Genomic DNA, 13837 nt, shown 5'->3' with positions numbered 1-13837 from the left:
TAAGCTTTCATTGAAAACAGCACAAATCTGAGACTTCAGTCTCTTAATATTGTAACACCTATAAAACTTTGTATTTGGACATTGCTGGTGGGATTGTAAACTAGTTCAGCCACTCTGGAAAGCAGTATGGAGGTTTCTTAAAGTACTGAAAATTGACCTTCCCTGCGATCCCACCATACCACTACTGGGCATCTACCCCAAACATCATAACCCAAGATATGATAAGAACACCTCAGCCATGTTTATCTCTGCATTATTCACAATAGCCAGGCAATGGAAACAATCCGGATGCCCTACTGCAGATGAATGGATACAGAAAATGTGGTATATATATATAGACATAAAAACTTATGACTTTATAGACAATGTTTTTTTACATTGATTAATACGTATCTATGATATACAAACCCTTAGCCTAATTTTGGTTGTGTTCTAAAAACTAAATGCCTGTGATTATATATAGATTCCCTTCTTGAATACTTGTTTGTTAAACACGTCATTTGAAATATAATGTAAAAATCAATGTTAATAAATTCTTAAAAAATAACTTTAGATTTGGGGGGAGGAGGTAAGATATAAATCTAAAAAAATTCTTATTTCTCAATGACCCATCAGATATAGATATCTTACCCTAACACAATGAGTTCTCCATATTTTACTGGTGCTTTGGAAGGATGATTTTCTTGATCAGGAGAAAACATGGGTTTGGTTGTCTTTCTCAAATCTTTGTTCACTGGTCAAGAGCCTTGGGACACCTTTTGCATTATTTCCTGTAGAGGAAAAGTTTTCATTAGTAACATGAACAATGCATTTCAGTTTACATATATTATTTTCCAGCAGTTCATCTGACATTTTTTTTCTTTGCCAGTCCTGGGGCTTGAACTCAGGGCCTGAGAACTGTCCTTGGACTTTCTCAAGACTAGAGCTCTACCACTTAAGCCACAGAGCCACTTCTGGCTTTTTCTATGTGTATGGTACCAAGGAACTGAACCTGGGTCTTTGTGCATGCTAGGCAAACATTCTACCATTAGCCCAAACTCCCCACCCTCCATCAGTTTTCTTGAGCACAGTATTATGCAAATCATCCTATGATATACAAACTTTGTGACATTTTCCCCACTAATGCTTATATATTTGACACAACTGGATCAAAATGTAAATCAGCTGGAGACAGACAGAGTAGGTATACTTTTCCTTATTCTACAAATTACAATTATGGACATAATAACAAAAGAAAATGTGCAAAGTGGAGATTAATCAGTACAGGTAGGACTTCAAATTATAGGAAATACAAGTAAATTTACTGTGCTTGCTTTTTTTGTTCAATGCAGTGATGATGTTGAACATAGGGTCTCTGTGTATATTGTACAAGTGCTCTACCACTGAATTACTCAACTGTCTGCTTGTGTCTGGCAAGTAAACAAGCAAGTAACAGACGCCCTTTTGCTGACTTGATTTTCTTGCTCACAGATGGCAATCTACTACTTGACCCATACCTTTAGCCCTGCTTTTTTTCTACTTTAAGTGGAGATAGAATCTCATGGGCTTTTCTGCCTAGGTTGGCTCTGCATGGAGATGCTCTACATCTCAGCCTCCTGAGTAACTAGGATAATAGTTGTAAGCCACCAATGTCTGCCTTATTTTTGACTAAAGAAGGTAACAGCCTGGAAATGTCAACTAATACCAACAAGCAAACAATCAATCAATCAATCAATCAATAAAATGCTTCAACAAAAGCTTGCTCTCTGGTTAAAGAAATAAGAAACAAGAGAATGCCTAGAAAGATATAAAAATATTTTTGTTTTAATTTGTTTTTTTTTTAAAAAACAAAATCTCATTATAGAACTTATTCTAGCCTAAAATTCACAGTCCTATCTCTTCCTCTCAAGTTGTAGATTATCATACCTGGCTACAGAGAAAACTCTGGTAAGTGTTTTACTTTAGCTCACTAGAGAATACACTGCAAGAACTAAGTGGGCTAAGTGGCAAGCCCTGGGAAACCCAATGAGGAGGGCAGTGTCAATGCAGGCCTGTTAGGAAGCTAGGGCTGGTTTCCAATTTCCAGAACTAATAGGTAGTTTTGGCAAAGAAATAGAAAATATAAACAAGGGTAAGTTTTAGAGGTAGCAAATATATAAACCTAATTGAAAAGCTTCCTAATAGGCTTCAACTACAAAATAGAAAGGACGTAGTAAAAAAATCAGTGAACTAGAAGACAGAATAGTAAATATTATGAAATGTGAACGAGAGAAAAATTTGGAGGTGAGATGCAGACACTTATAGATGTGTAAGACTACAGCAAAAAAGTAACTTTTGTTTAATTGTAATCTCAAAAAGAACCACAACAATACTCCAAGAAATAAAGACTGAAAACAAATTTGCAAAGAGAAAACTACAAATTTAAGAAACTACACAAGCTGTGCAACTACCTATGCAAAGAGAGTTAAAGTTCTAAAATTTAAAGGCAAAGAAAGTAGAGAAAAATCAATCCTTTGCCTGTGGGAGGGTAACATGGGGGGTTAGGGGGTGGAGACCGGTTACAGTTAGAATGGTAAGGCAAGGGTAGTAGATTCCTCATCTGAAACCATGAGTGACAAGAATAGCAGTTTAATAATTTTCTGGTTCTAAAAGAACAAAAACTGGGGGCAGGGAGTTTGGCCTAGTGGTAGAGTGCTTGCCTGGCATGCACAAAGACCTAGATTCAGTTCCTCGGTACTATATACATAGAAAAAGCCAGAAGTGGCTCTGTGGCTTAAGTGGTAGAGCTCTAGTCTTGAGAAAGTCCAAGGACAGTGCTCAGGCCCTGAGTTCAAGCCCCATGACTGGCAAAAAAAAAAAAAAGAACAAAAACTGTCAAAAGAGAATTCTTTAACCAATAAAAATACATGGATAATCAAGACATTCTCAGATGGGAGAACACTAAAACAATTTTCCAGCAGGGAAAATTCTTCAAGCAGGAATAATATGGTAGTAAAAATATAGGGAAATGTAACAAGCTTTCTTTTCTTATTTTCTAAATGTATGTAAATGTATGTGTGCAGGTCCTTGGGGCTTGAGCACTTCTGCTCAGGGTTAGTATACGTAACACTTTGAGCTACCTCCCTACTTCTGGCTCCCTCCCAGCTTCTCCTTCCTACAGTTGGAACTCTGGGACTGAGCACTGTCTCTGAGCTTTTGTGCTCAAGGCTAGCATTCTATCGTTTGAGTAACATGGATCTACTTCTGGCTTTTTTTTTTTTTTGTAATAGTTTCAAGGACATTCCTACCTAGGCTGGTGTCCAACTGTGATCCACAGATCTCAGCCTCCTGAATAGCCAGGGTTACAGATGTGAGCTACCAGCACCCAGCTCTTTTCGTGGTAAACTGGAGATAAGTGTCTCATGGACTTTGTTGCCTGACATGGCCTCAGACCACAGTACTCAGATCTCAGCCACCTGAGTAGCTAGGATTACAGGCGTGAGCCATGAGTGCTGGGCACTAAGGAACTTTTAAAGGCAATCATGCTGCATTCCTGAGCATTTATCCCAAATAAATGAAGACTTATATCCAGACAAATATACCTGAACACCAATTATTACAGCAGCTTTATTTCTAACGGTCCCCAAATGGAAAGGACTAGGCATTTTTACTAAGTAAATGACTGAACTAAAACATCCACACCACAGAATGCTATTATATAGCTATAAAAGGAACAAATTATCAATAAATGCAATAACATTAATCTCAAGAGAACAAAAGCTAAATTAAAAAGGCTAACTCCAAAGGTTACATGAATGATTCCACTTATATAACTTTTTTTTTTTTTTTTTTTTTTTTTGCCAGTCGTGGGCTTGAGTTCAGGGCCCACTAGAGGGGCCAAACTCCCGGCCTCCAACTTTCTTAAAATTAGTAGAAGGAACGTGGTTATGGCTATAAAAGAGTACTATAAGGAGACTCTGTGGTGATATAAATGTGTTTTGTTATCTTTATCTCCTATCCAAGAACTAACTTCCAAGATCAGACAAGACTGGGTGCATTATTTAGGGTCAGGCTGTCAACCTGTTACCTTTATCCTAGTTTTGGGTAGGGATGTACCTCATCAACAGAGCATTTGTACATATGCTCAAGTTCTTGTGTTATGTCATCCATTCATATAATCTTATAAAATCTTTCATTTTTCCATATAAACCTGTTACTGATGATGAGATTTTAAATCATTAAATTGTTTAAAAGGTAACAGAAACTGGAGCTGGGAGTTTGGCCTAGTGGTAGGGTGCTTGCCTCGCATGCACGAAGACCCGGGTTTGATTCCTTGGTACCACATACATAGAAAAAAGCCGGAAGTGGTGCTGAGGCTCAAGTGGTAGAGTTCTAGCCTTGAGAAAGTCCAAAGACAGTGCTCAGGCCCTGCGCCCAAGCCCAAGACTGACAAAAAAAAAAAAAAGGTAACAGAAACCAATGTATAGTTATATCACAGTAATTACTAGACATTAAAGTTGTATAAAGCTGTTTTATGTTAAGCAATAATCAACTATAGTATCGAGGTACATTTGTATAATCCCAGCCAGTACTTGGAGGGGTGATACAGGAGGACTGCCAAGTTTGAGGCCAGCGTAGGCTACAACGGGAGCTCTACTCCAGCCACAGTAACATAACAAGTCTTAAAATAAACAAAAAGCAAAACACCCTAGAAGTGTATTAGTAAAATTCACTATTTAGAAAGAGAAATGGATGCTCAACTTAATAAAAAAAAAATCATTGCTTTGACACATTTCTGACCAAGGATAGCAATTATTAAAAGTTCAATAACATTAAATAACTTTCAATTAAATTTTAGTATCATTTCTTAGTTTAGATTGGATTCCTAGAGTTACTCCTATTAAGTGATGGTTTTCTATGGATAGTTGCAAAAAGGTTTGTTTATTTAAATAAGACAGTCCAAACAGTATCAAGTGGTATTTCCATGGTTATAATTATAATGTTGATTTGTTAGTTATTCCAATGCCCATATTTAACTGACATCAGTTTAGCACATGGACTACAAGTATTAGCTTTGTTCTAGTTCTAGTTCTCTCTGAACAAAGCAATCTGTTTCCTTATCTCTAAAAATTAAGAAACTAAATAAAGTAGAAACCAGGCAAATTTTGGAGCTCGAAAAAGTATAAGTGACCATCTGGTCCTGATGTAAGATGCACAGCACTATGTCATATAGGTTTAGTTCTATTACTGCTAAAGCCAAAAGGGGCAATTTTAAGCTTAAACTGAAAATTGGGTATTAGTATATACTCTAAATTTTATAGGTTTTAGAGCTATTGGCCATATTATGTAGATTTCCCTACTTAATAAGAATGGTTTTATGAATTTTAACCATTTGTTCTGTGAAGAAAAGTGAAGTACAATCATTTTCTTATATTTTCTATTATATAAAATTATCAGCTTCAAGTAAAGACAAAAAAATGGGAAATAAAACTTTATCCCTCAATACATGTTCCTTTTACTATTTACAGTGCACACAGCTTTTTAAAAATTATTCTCTACTAACTACCAGTACAAATTTCTGAAAAATAAAAAAAAGAACTAAGATAATACTAGGTAATAAAGATACTTGTGGGTACAAATTTCCACCCACAAAAGATTGAAAAAGCTAATTCTTATATGAAACCTATTGGAGGACCATTTATGTAAGAGACTAACAAGCATACATGTATAAAACAAACCCTAACTAAGTGACACTTCAGTGTAGACTACTAACTATGCAATGTGAGCACTTTGTGAGATTACCAGAACCCTTTGCCACTTCCTCAATGCCCATTGCATTTGTCAACCCATTTCCTGGTGGTGATCAACACTAAAAACCTCAGTACATGAAATGGACATTACATACTTATTTAAAATACAGGGAGGGAAGAAAGAAATGCAAGGGAAAAAGCAGAGCATTGCACTTAAATTCCTGGTACCACCAGGAAGGAAAACATGTATTAGCGGTGAGGCTAGAAAACTTAAGAAGTTTCATGTACTCCTAGAATGTGACAAGTCAAAAAAGAGACTTCAGGGCACTATTCCTGATTGGCTGGGGAGGGGGTGTTACTTAATATAACCTTACCACTATACCCACCGCTCCAACTTCAATCACTTATAATATCTACACATTTTGAAAAGTATATTTTCATAGTACAACTAATCACTCAAACATGTTTACTGTCACTGTCCTTTTTAGACCTACATTCAGCAATTTAAGATTATCAAAGTTCCTAAAGGGATCACACCCTTCTCAGAAAGCAAGTCCAGAAGTTAGCTCTTGTATTAATTATTAAAGTAACAAACAAAATTCTGCAGAAATCAGGAAAAAAATAGTGGATTCACCAGTTATTTAGAACAAAAGCACAAAATTATAAACGCACAAAAATATGAGCACTGTCCTTGGGCTTTCCTCAAGGCTAGAGTTCTACCACTTGAGCCACAGCACCATTTCTGGCTTTTTTCTATGTATGCAGTACTGAGGAATCAAACCCGGGTCTTTGTGCATGCTAGGCAAGCACTCTACCACTAGGCCACTCTAGGCCCAACAACACTGGTAGTCTCTTTCATATGGCTAGCACTAGGTCTAGCTTTGTGCTACATATTGCCTAAAGGATTTTATGTGACTGATTTAAGTCTCAGAACAACCTTACAAAATACTTTAACTGTCATGTTACTCTATCATTCTAGAATTGCTGAAGCAGGTTTTAATGTTCACTGTGGGGGAAAACTACATTGGGAAACTAAATTTAAAAATAAACCAAATAATTGACCAACTTCTTTTCTACTATAAATATTACAGAGTGAGAGCTTATATAACTGGTGCTATTGTCCTAACAGGGGCAATTCTTTTTCTTTTTCTGGTGCCAGTCCTGGAAGCATGCATGTTTGTCCTCTGGACCTGGGTGCTGCCCCTGAGCTTTTTCACGCAAGGCTAGTGCTCTACTATTTAAGCCACAGCCCCATTTCTGGCTTTTTGGTAGTTTACTGAAGAGTCTCACAAACTTTCCTGTCTAGACTGGCTTTCCAATCAATCTTTAGATCTTAGCCTCCTGAGTAGCTAGGAATCTACAGGCATGAGCCAGCAACTGGCTTCTTTAGCTTTATCACTCAAGGCTAGTGTTCTACTCCCTAAACTACAGCTCATGGTTAACTGAAGTTAAGAATGTCACAGACTTTCCTTTATGAGCTGGCTTTGAACTATAATCCTCAAATCTCAGCTTCCAGAGTAGCTAGGACTATCGGAGTAAGCTACCAGTGCCCAGTCAGACAGCCTCTAATTAATTGGGACAGTTAAATCACTCCCAGAAACAGAATAGGTAGATATTATATTGAACAAGTTTACAGCATATTATTATTATTTTAAACCAACAACTGCCTAGTATTTTCCCCCAAACATTACTAATTACACAGAAAATAGTTAAGTTCATAGTGGAGAAAACTGGCAGACACTACCTTAAAGAACTAATCAAGTTTAACACTGCTTGTAATAAGACATTTTGGTATCATTTATCTTTAATATGATGTACTGAAATACTTCATTCAAAACTATAACTTCAATCTAAATACAAGCAAACAATGACAAACCCAAACTGACAAAGATTAACTGTGCTAAAAGTCCCGTGGTCACGAAAGAAGATTATGAAGATGCAACAATTATACACAATATGGAATGGTAAATTGAATTGTGGAATAGAAAAGGATGTTAGTGGAAATGACTGGTAACATCTGAATACTCTACAGTTCAGTGAACAGTACTGTACTATGGAGTGATAGCATACACTTGTTATCCCAGCAACAATAGAAATAAAAAATCATCAGTGCAAAATAGGGCTGGGTGTGCAGCTCAAGTGGTAGAATGCCTTCCAAGCCAGGGTAAGACCCAGAGTTCAAATTCCAGTATAGTTGTGTTTGTGTATGTATATGTGTGTGTGCACGCATGTATGAGTGCATGTATGTACTATCAATAGAGAAATTGCTATTCAAAAATGGCATTATATTCTCAGTGAAGAACTGAAGTTTCATCTTACCAGTTCTGTCTTTTTGGTTCAAGCAGTAGCCTTTCTTTGACCAAATCATAATGTGCTCCTCATATTATTATTTTTTTTTTGCCAGTCATGGGGCTTGAACTCAGGGCTTGAGCACTGTCCTTGGACTTTTCTCAAGGGTAGTGCCCTACCACTTGAGCCACAGCACCACTTTCAATTTTTTTCCTATGTATGTGGTACCGAGAAATCGAACCCAGGTCTTCATGCATGCTAGGCAAGCACTCTACCAGTAGGCCAAACACCCGGCCCCCTCATAAATTTCTATGTAATTTAGAGATATTGTGTGTGGGAGGCTAAGAACCTCTACTTTTTTTTAGTAGAGTGAACATTTTAAATCATTGAACATGGTATTTCTATTTAACCCTTTTTATTAAAAAAATGATAAAATACATAGCTACGGTATTTCTATTTCTTCTTTATACTTTATCTCATTACAAATACCTCAATACAGTACATTTTTTCATATATTTTTACTGCAATTAATAGAAGAGTTACATTATATTCACCAGCTACAAGGTGCATTACTTTACAAACATTGATACCCTTTCTCATGTCTTGGTCCCCATTTCCTGCCCCCACCCCCACACCCATCTTCTTTTCCCCCCTTCCCTATCCTATTTCAAATAACCAAATAAGCACCAATACAGTAAATTTTTATGATCAATTTTCTCCCTAATTTTCATCTTGTCTCATCAATAATTTACCACCCATCTTGTCAATATACAAGAAAATGTTTTTCCCCTACAAAAAGATTAAAAAATTGAATTTTGAAAGGTCACACATATCACTACTCTAAATCGTACAAAACTTTTGACACATTTCCTGTAGGAACAAAACACTTCATTATTACTTTTTTTGGTGAAAATAAAATGCTTCAGAAAGAATATTGCTAGAAAATGACTTGTCATGTTCTATTTTTAGTAGACAAAGCCCCCAATCATGCTTAAGATTATTAATATTATCATAATCATATAGTATTATTAAATCTCTATGCACTACATCAGATCAAAACATCACCTGAAATCCTTATCCATATATATATATATATATATATATATATATATATATATTTGTTTTTCTTTTCTAGGCCTGGGCATTATTCCTGAGCTCTTTAGCTCAAGGCTACCACCATACCCCTTGGCTTGGGCATTGTCCCAGAGCTCTTAAGCTCAAGGCTACTGCCCTACCCCTTGAACCATAGCACCACTTCTGGTTTTCTAGTGGTTAACTGGAGATATGAATCTCACATTCTTTAGTGTCTGGGCTGGTTTTGAACTGTGATCCTCAGATCTCAGCCTCCTGAGTAGCTAGGATTACAGGCGTGAGCCACTGTGCCCAGCCTAAGTATTCTATTTCTTCTTCTTCTTCTTTTTTTTTTTTTGGCCAGTCCTGGGCTTGAGCACTGTCCTTGGACTTTCTCAAGCCTAGAGCTCTACCACTTGAGCCTCAGCACTACTTCTGGCTTTTTTCTTTTTTCTTTTTTTTTTTTTTTTTTGCCAGTCCTGGGCTTGAGCTCAGGGCCTGAGCACTGTCCTTGGACTTTCTTAAGGCTAGAGCTCTACTACTTGAGCCTCAGCACCACTTCCGGCTTTTTTCTATGTATGTGGTACCGAGGAATTGAACCCAGGTCTTCGTGCATGCTAGGCAAGCACTCCACCACTAGGCCAAACTCCTGGCTCCTGCATTTCTTTTTTTTTCATATAGTTTTTTAAATTGTAATTAATAAAAGGGTTACATTATATTCACCAGATAGAAGGTACATTACTTCACAAATATTGATACCCTTTCTCATGTCATGGTCCCCATTTCCCCTGCCCCCCATCTTGATTTCCCCCCCTTCCCTATCCTATTTCAAATAACCAATTAAGCATATATAAAATATATCAGATAACAAAGTGAAATATTGTAACAATATGAGATAACCAAGGGACAGCAAACGAGATGAGAGATAACATAGCATATTAAGGGCGATAATCACTCATTATATGGCTTTTGTTTCTATATCCTGGAGGTCCTTACATTTAGCATCATACTATATGGCCTTATGTATCTAGATTTTGTTCTATTGTGAATCTCTGCTAGGAGAGCCCAAGGTTTCTACTGATTATGACAAATGAGGGAAACCATTGAGCCTATGTTCCTTTAAGTCTGGCTTACAGTATTCTATTTCTTAAAATGCTCTATAAATGTCAGAAATATAAGTAAGATAACTCAACTACCATTTCATGACAGTAATATAGCCTATTTAATAGATTTAATACAGTATCTGTTATGAAGTACTCACTCCATTAAAAAGTCAATAAAATTTATATGTAAAGTAAGAGTACCTTTTAATACTATTTTAAAAAATCTTAATGGAGGGGGTCTGGTCACAAAATACTGCAATATCCTAGGCATAAAAGATTCAATCACGTTTTCAATTAATTATGCTTATTCTACCTTTATATTTAATAGTTAATTTAACCTAGTGATATATCTCAGGTAGGGTGTTTGTTCAACATATATGAGGTCCTGAGTTTGATTCCCTAGCACAGCAGTAACAAAAAATAAAATTAGTACACAGAAATATACTGGGATTCAAATAGCTACTGGAAGTGTGGTACTTATTTGCATTTGCTACTCTCAGATTACCCCACTTATAAAACATTGTCTCATGTCTTTTTTGGAAAAACAAATCTTAAAGGAATGGTTATATACTGAACTAGTTTATTCCTGTATAACATCTTAATTATATTTAAGATCTTTTTCTTTTTGAAACAAGGTCTCTCTATATAGCCTACGCTACGTTGCTTTTAATTCTAATCTTTCTGCTCTAGCATATGATCACAAATGTGTACCACCATGTCTAAGATTTTTTTCAAAGAATGCTAAAATTAATAGAAGTTATGCATGCAAATTCATCTATACACCATACCTGTTAAATTCAAGTTCAGCTTTTGTCAAGGTACTCAGTATTCTCTTATAAAATTCTTTATACATGTTCAATTATATTGTAGAAAGTAATAAATGCCCTACCAGAACCCTAAAATTGATATCTATGACTTTAGAGCCATCAATATAAATAACTACACAATTTGAGGCTTATTTAATTATAATATGCTTAAAAGTACTACTATTGCTAATAATGCCTAACTCAGAAGTCACAATCCTTGGTAAAATCAAATCTCAAAAATATATACATTATCTTTTTTTAAGAGTTAAGCAGACTATTTCTGGTGGCCCTAAGTTTATCTGTAAAGCCTTTTCTCACAATTCCTCATAGGACAACAGCTCTGATTTAGTCAAGCTACCATTTCTTAAGAGATCATCAGAGTAACTGTTTTGTCTTTGATGTCTTTAGCATAAAATGTACCCTCTTCTCTTATAGCTGGCAAGTTTATTTCAATTGTTCTTTGCATTCCATAACTATGTCACATGCCCTAAAGCTGTTCTTTAATACAACTGTATAAAATTTCTTTTGCTCATTCTGCTGGCAGCAGGCCTCCTTTGGTTACAGTGGGAATAATCTGCTCAAATATTCTGCCTATGTCCAGTATAGATACACATCTCCCCTCCCCCCCCAAAAAGCCACTTACCTATAAAGATTATCTGAGTATATTTTAAGTTCTTGCTATCTGGTGACCTTGCCTTTGTTATGTAATTTTTGGCTGATGAAGTTGCTCAATAAGCCGGACATGACAGGTTTAATACTCATACTAAATAGAATGTTGTTGTGGCTGTCTATGCCTTAAGATTGTTTCCAAACAAATAAATGAATGTACCTGCCAATTTTGGGCCAACTCTCTCAACTCTGTATTTCTTGTTCACTCTTAGTACCCAGGTAAGTAAGAGCATTAGTAACCAGTTCTATGTATTTCAAGCTCTAATCTTCTCAGTGAATATAGATTTTCCTCAAGAGCTCTAAAAAGACATTAAAGAGCAAATCTCCATATTTCCTAAGTTATTATGATGAGTTGTTTTTAAAGTAGGACAAACACCCATCCATACTTATTGAGGAAAAGGAGAGTTATAACGGATTCTAACTTTTCTGAATTTCAAATTTTCTTTCTTTTCTGACATATACTTTGATTTACAATAATGTTTGGTTAATGTCATTATGGAAGCTAGTCAAATACAAACAACAACAACAACAACAACAACAACAACAACAACAACAAAAAATAGAAACTGCAAGTAGTGTCCTTGGCTTGTGGTAATCAAAATCAAGCTTTGATACGAGATGGTGACTCTTGATACTTCCAACCCTTTTACATATCAACTTGGCTTATGGACTTATAAACTTCCTTATCTTACTCTTTGATAAACTAATTAGAAAACAATAATAAGCTTTCATTCTCCTAAAACTTAAAAATCACTCCCCTTCCTAAATTAACCAAAATAAAATATACTTACCTCCCAATTTCTAGGCCCTTTCCGGTGTTTCTTTTCTTATAGTCTTATTTTTGTAGTATAGGTTTTGTTTTCACCTGTAGGCACAACTGACCTATGAGAGCTTGCTTCTTCTCTAAGGATCTCTGAATACTTCCAAGGATGCAATCAATGACTCATTCCTTACAGTGCCTTTAGCTTTAGCCACACCCACAGCAGGTGTGTTAATTGTTACTATTTTTTTAAAGAATTTATTAATGTTGATTTTTACATCATATTTTAAATGACAAGTTTAACAAACAAGTGTTCAAGGAGGGAATCTCTATTTACAATCACTGGGACTTAGTATTTAGAACTTAATCAAAATTAGGCCAAGGGTTTGTATGTCATAGAAACATATTAATTTAAGAAATAAAACATTATGTCTATAGAGTCACAGGTTTTTATGTCTACATAGTTATGTTTATATTTCCATTACCATATCCATAGCTTTGGGTATGCAGTTATTGAGTCCTCGCTCTTGTGGCATTTACTATTTTATATTAAGTTTTTATTTGTTAAATCCAGTCTTTTGTGAAAATGACATAAAGTTTAAGCTTTCCAACAAGATACTTTCTTGTTAAGGGAAAGAATAAGAAATATCACTGTTATTGCACATATTACACGTTAAGGTCACAAAGAATCTTAAAAAACATACTGTTCAATTTTTCCTTTCAATTCTCTAGTTTTACAGCTGAGAAAAAATCTATATCCAGAGAGAAGTTATTTGATGAAAGCAGTGGGGCTAAGTGGTTAAGCTAATAGACATAGCTTTCAACTTCTAGGTCAGCTTGTTTAATTAGTTATGGAGATAACATCCCAAGCACTTAAAGAGCAAAACTGTCAGCTAACATGTGACTAACATACAGTATTATTAATATGGAATGCTTGCTTATTATGTTATTCTGTTATATCTTATTACAATATTATAATAAGAAAACCTAAAATTAGAAATCTGGTAAGAGGAATGCCATGAAGACATTTCTTTTTGTATACTAAAGGGAATATGCTTCCCTAAACTGGCTGCTCATACTTCCACTTGGGTGGGATTTGCTCCCAAGCTCTCCTTAAACAAATAAGTACCCAAAGCCCTGTCATCAAACTTGTCTAAAGAATCCCACAGAACTGTCTAAAGACAGTTACCTGATAAAAAGGACTTTTATCTGGAATATATAAACAATAAACCAAGCAAAAACGGAATAAAAAACATTTAGTTTTCCAAAGACTATAAATAGCCAATAAGTACATGAAAAGATATTCAGTATAATTAGCCATCAAGGAAATGTAAACATTTCACTTCAGTAGCATAGATACAATTAAAAAAAAAAAAGAAGGCAACGACCAATATTGGAAAGGACATAGAAAAGGTGAAATTTTTTGTCACT

General features: G+C 35.5%; 1 protein-coding gene across 3 annotated transcripts in view; it reads right to left on the bottom strand.

Moving 5' to 3' along the window:
* Positions 1 to 13837, bottom strand: part of Peli1 (pellino E3 ubiquitin protein ligase 1) — a 196454-nt gene that overhangs the window by 15160 nt on the left and 167457 nt on the right. For all 3 annotated transcript variants that reach the window (XM_090336819.1, XM_090336818.1, XM_090336820.1), the window contains exon 2: positions 631 to 770. In XM_090336819.1, coding sequence (XP_090192945.1) covers positions 631 to 701 — 71 coding nt within the window. In that variant the 5' untranslated portion in view covers positions 702 to 770. The remainder of the gene's footprint in view (positions 1 to 630; positions 771 to 13837) is intronic.

The sequence above is a fragment of the Megascapheus bottae genome, chromosome 7, assembly GCF_031878675.1.
Source record: "Megascapheus bottae isolate mThoBot1 chromosome 7, mThoBot2.hap1, whole genome shotgun sequence".
Lineage (NCBI taxonomy): Eukaryota > Metazoa > Chordata > Mammalia > Rodentia > Geomyidae > Megascapheus > Megascapheus bottae.
Note: the sequence above shows the minus strand (reverse complement) of the source record. Positions and strands in the feature narration are given on the sequence as shown.